Raw genomic sequence first — 3559 nt, forward strand, 5'->3', positions numbered from 1 at the left:
CCGCCAGTGTGGCTGCCTCTAGCTGAGCAGCATAGGACAGGAGGGGGCCTCAGTAGTGATACCAACTGGGCAAGCCTGGCCGTGCAGGAAGCCAAGATGGCAAAGTGGGTGGTGAACACACCAGGCCCTGGGGGTCAACCTGAGAGCCCGGAGGCGGGTAAAATGCAGACCCCACCTGGGAGATGCCAACTCGGCCTAACCCAGCTGCCCCTTTAACACCAGCTGCACAGGGAGCACAGCTGTGAGTCTGGAAGGCGAGCGGGTAGAACGAGGCGGGGAGCTGGAGGGAGGCCGGAGGCTGGCTGGTGCGAGAAAGGGAAGCATGGCAAGGCCCAGACTGCACTGCGGGAGTCGGGTCTGAAGCACAGGCTGGCATACTATTACGTTCACCTGGCCCCACAGAGAAGCCGTGCTGCTGCTCAGCCCTGTCACTAACTCCTGTTGAGGGAGCAACCCAAGGGGCCAACAGCTGTTTTTATCACTTTACTTCCAGAAACGCCTTAGAAGGCAGCAATTCAAAGCCATCGCGCCTTACGGAAACTGAGGCATAAAAAGATTTAGGGCCTCGTGGATAGAGCACTGGCCCTCGGACTGAAGGGTCCCAGGTTTGATTCCGGTCAAGGGCACATGGCTGGGTTGAAGGCTCAATCCCCAGAGTGGGGAATGCAGAAGGCCCCCAATCAGTGATTCTCATCATTGATATTCCCATCTCTCCCTTCCTCTCTGAAATCGATAAAAAACATGAAATCGACAAAAAACATATTAAACAAAGAAAAAAGGTTTAGGACTTTGTCCAGAGGTGACAAAGTGAGAGCGAGATCTAGACTCAAACCCAGGTTGTCTGGCTCAAGAGCCAGCAGTCGGCAGCGCCCAGAGGGGCTTGCCCAGGGATGCAGGACTTCACCCCACTCACCTTCAGTTTGGGCACCTCCTGGATCCTCACGTCATCGGTTATCGTCCCGACAACCACGGCGGTTTTGCCCTCCCGGCCAGGAAGCTTCATCTTGCGGATCTTTGGGGGAGGAGATCCACATTAAGTCCCGCCTGGGGTCTGAATCCAATCCCGCAGCTTCAGGCAACCAAGGACCAGGACAGCGGGCCCTAAACCCACCCTCACCCCTCCCTCACACTAGCACAGGCCTAAGCTAGGTTCCAGGTTTCTGAACAGACCCCCCCGCCCCCAGGAGGGTCCCTGACATCTAAGACTGGCGTTGCATGACCCGAAGCCTCAGGATGACCTCATGAAGCCACTGTAGCCACCCCACCTCACAAGGCCAAGCAGCCAGGCCAGCTGAACTGAACTATAACCCGAGGGTCAGAGCTCCAAGCCCACCCTCCTACTCAGAGCCCAGCTCCCGACACAATCCGGTTGCTACCCGGGCCGGCTCTGTCCGCCCCGCAGCCCCTCACCATCCGGGAAAGGGACAGAGGCGGCCGGTTGGTGCGGCTCATGAACAACCTCTTCAGCACCACTTGGTTGAAGGTGGAGTTGGTTCTTCTGGCCAGAAACCTGTATAGCTGCAGGGAAAGGGAAAATGAGGAACGAAGAATTTCCAGGCCAGGTTCCCCTCCCTCCCAACATTCTAGGGGCAAACAAATGCCTTCTGGCTTTCCCCGATCTCAGGGAGCTCCGGGAGAGCCAGCCCAGGTCCATCCTGGTTAGGGCCCCAGGAAATCCTCCCCGCTCACCCCCGACCCCCAGCACAGAAGCTGGAAGCACCGAACTTCCAGAAGCTCTGAGATGTGAGCCCGGGGGCAAGCCGCTGGGAGGAGCCTGGGGCGACAGGAGCATGGAAGCCCTGGACGTTGCAGGTTTGGGGTGGCCCTGCCCCAGGGCCACAGGCCCCCGCCTCACCTTGACCAACAGCCGTAGGTAGATGTCCTGGCTCTTGGGCTCCTTGCGCCGAACCTTCGGTCTTTGTTGTGGCGGATGTCGACTCCCTGCAGGGTAAAGGGGGGAGCGTAGACCCCACTGTGAGCTGCAGATTACTCACCCCGTGACCATTACCAATGATTGTCTCCCAGAGAGGGCCGGAGCCCCGGTCTCTGCAGACACAACAAATCCCAGGTCCACCCCCGGGAAAGTCGCTCCAACTCTCTGGACTTCAAAGGACTCCCCCTGTACGAAGGGGCTAACCCTACATGCAAAGCCTGCACGTGGCACCCAGCCCGTTGGGGGAAGTTTTCACACAGTAGCCACATTGACTCAGTCAACATTTTTATTTCTTTGTAAATTGGCTTTTTCGACAAGGCGCGTAAGTTCTCAATGCTGCTCCCACGCATGGAGAATGGCTAAAGAAAACATTCCCACCACCGGCCGGCGCTAAGAAGGTTCCCACTTCAGCTTGAAGAAAACTCAGGGAAGGGCCACCATTGCCACGATCCCCCGGCCTGTTTCGGGGAGGTTTCCTTTGCAGACAGTTATGACAGCTGCCGTTTAACCAACACTTATGCACGAGGCCATGGTGAGCACGTCACACAACCTCTCCCCAAACTCGAACCTGAGAGGCAGGACTGCTGTGCTCCCATTAAAAGGATGGAGCAAGTCGGGCACAGGCCGGGGGAGCCCGATCACAGGGCGGGCGGGGAGCCCAGACGCGCACGGAGGCCTGCCTGTCCCCAAACCCGGGCTCGGGACGCTCGACAACCCCCCAGGACCCAACTTTTCGGGTTGGGGAGTGACAGGTCCGGGCAGGGGCGGCAGAAGGCCGGAGGCCGAATGGCTGTGGCACCAGCGCCTAGGATCCTGGCTCCGCCACTTCCTGGCATTTCGACCCCGGTGGTATCACTTAGCCACCTCGTACCTCACCTCAGGCATCTATTCAATGGGAGCTATCTTGGGAAACTACGGGAGGGGTGGAGGCGGTCATGACTGACGCATCCCTGCTCTTCGGGGGCCCCTAAATAGCCCCGCCACCACGGGAATCGCCTCCCTCGGACACCCCCAGGGCCCCTGCCTTCTTCTGGCGCGCCCCCAGCCCGAAACCGCGGTGGATGGAGGCGGATGGCCGAGCCCCGAACGCCTTCAAAGCGCACTCACCATGATGGCGCCTTCTGCTCCACCAGGTCCGGAAAGAGAGAGCGGCGCCGGGTGGGCGGGGAAAGCCTGCAGCGAGCGGCGCCTACGTGACGTCACACTAGCGCGACCCGGCACGCTAAGGCGAGTAGGGCTTCTCTATGGTGAATCGGACTGACGGCTAGATGGGCGTTTCCGGAATGAGGGGGGCGGGACAACCAAAGAGGAAAAAGGGCTAGCACGTCGGGGGCTCTCTAGCCCTACCCAGACCCTTGTCTCGATGCTCTTCCGGAAGAAAGGGATCTGGGAGCGAGACAGATGTCGCGCGCGGACCTGGGAGGACTGGTCGCGCCGGGACTCTCTGGCCCGAAGCCGACTACCTCTCTGTGACTTCAGGAGGACTGGGCAGGAAGAATGTCGGCGAGGAGGAGGCGGGGCAGGAGGGGCTGGTCTAGACCGCGGGGAAACCTCTGACTCCGCGCTCGGGTCGTTTCCTTATCAGACTGTCTTATCTGGTGTTGTGCTTCCAGGCGCGGCCGCAGC

General features: G+C 59.8%; 1 protein-coding gene across 1 annotated transcript in view; it reads right to left on the bottom strand.

Moving 5' to 3' along the window:
• RPL18 (ribosomal protein L18) overlaps positions 1-2798 on the bottom strand; it is a gene marked incomplete at its 3' end in the record, with an annotated part of 7331 nt that extends 4533 nt beyond the window's left edge. Inside the window, exons 1-4 of the mRNA XM_015567975.1 lie at positions 2664-2798; positions 1856-1941; positions 1411-1518; positions 914-1012 (exon numbers count right to left, since the gene is read on the bottom strand). Of these exons, the coding sequence (XP_015423461.1) occupies positions 914-1012; positions 1411-1518; positions 1856-1941; positions 2664-2769 (399 nt within the window). The remainder of the gene's footprint in view (positions 1-913; positions 1013-1410; positions 1519-1855; positions 1942-2663) is intronic.
• Positions 2799-3559: the final 761 nt, after the last annotated feature.

This window comes from Myotis davidii, unplaced genomic scaffold (assembly GCF_000327345.1).
Source record: "Myotis davidii unplaced genomic scaffold, ASM32734v1 scaffold464, whole genome shotgun sequence".
In the NCBI taxonomy this organism is placed as follows: Eukaryota; Metazoa; Chordata; class Mammalia; order Chiroptera; family Vespertilionidae; genus Myotis; species Myotis davidii.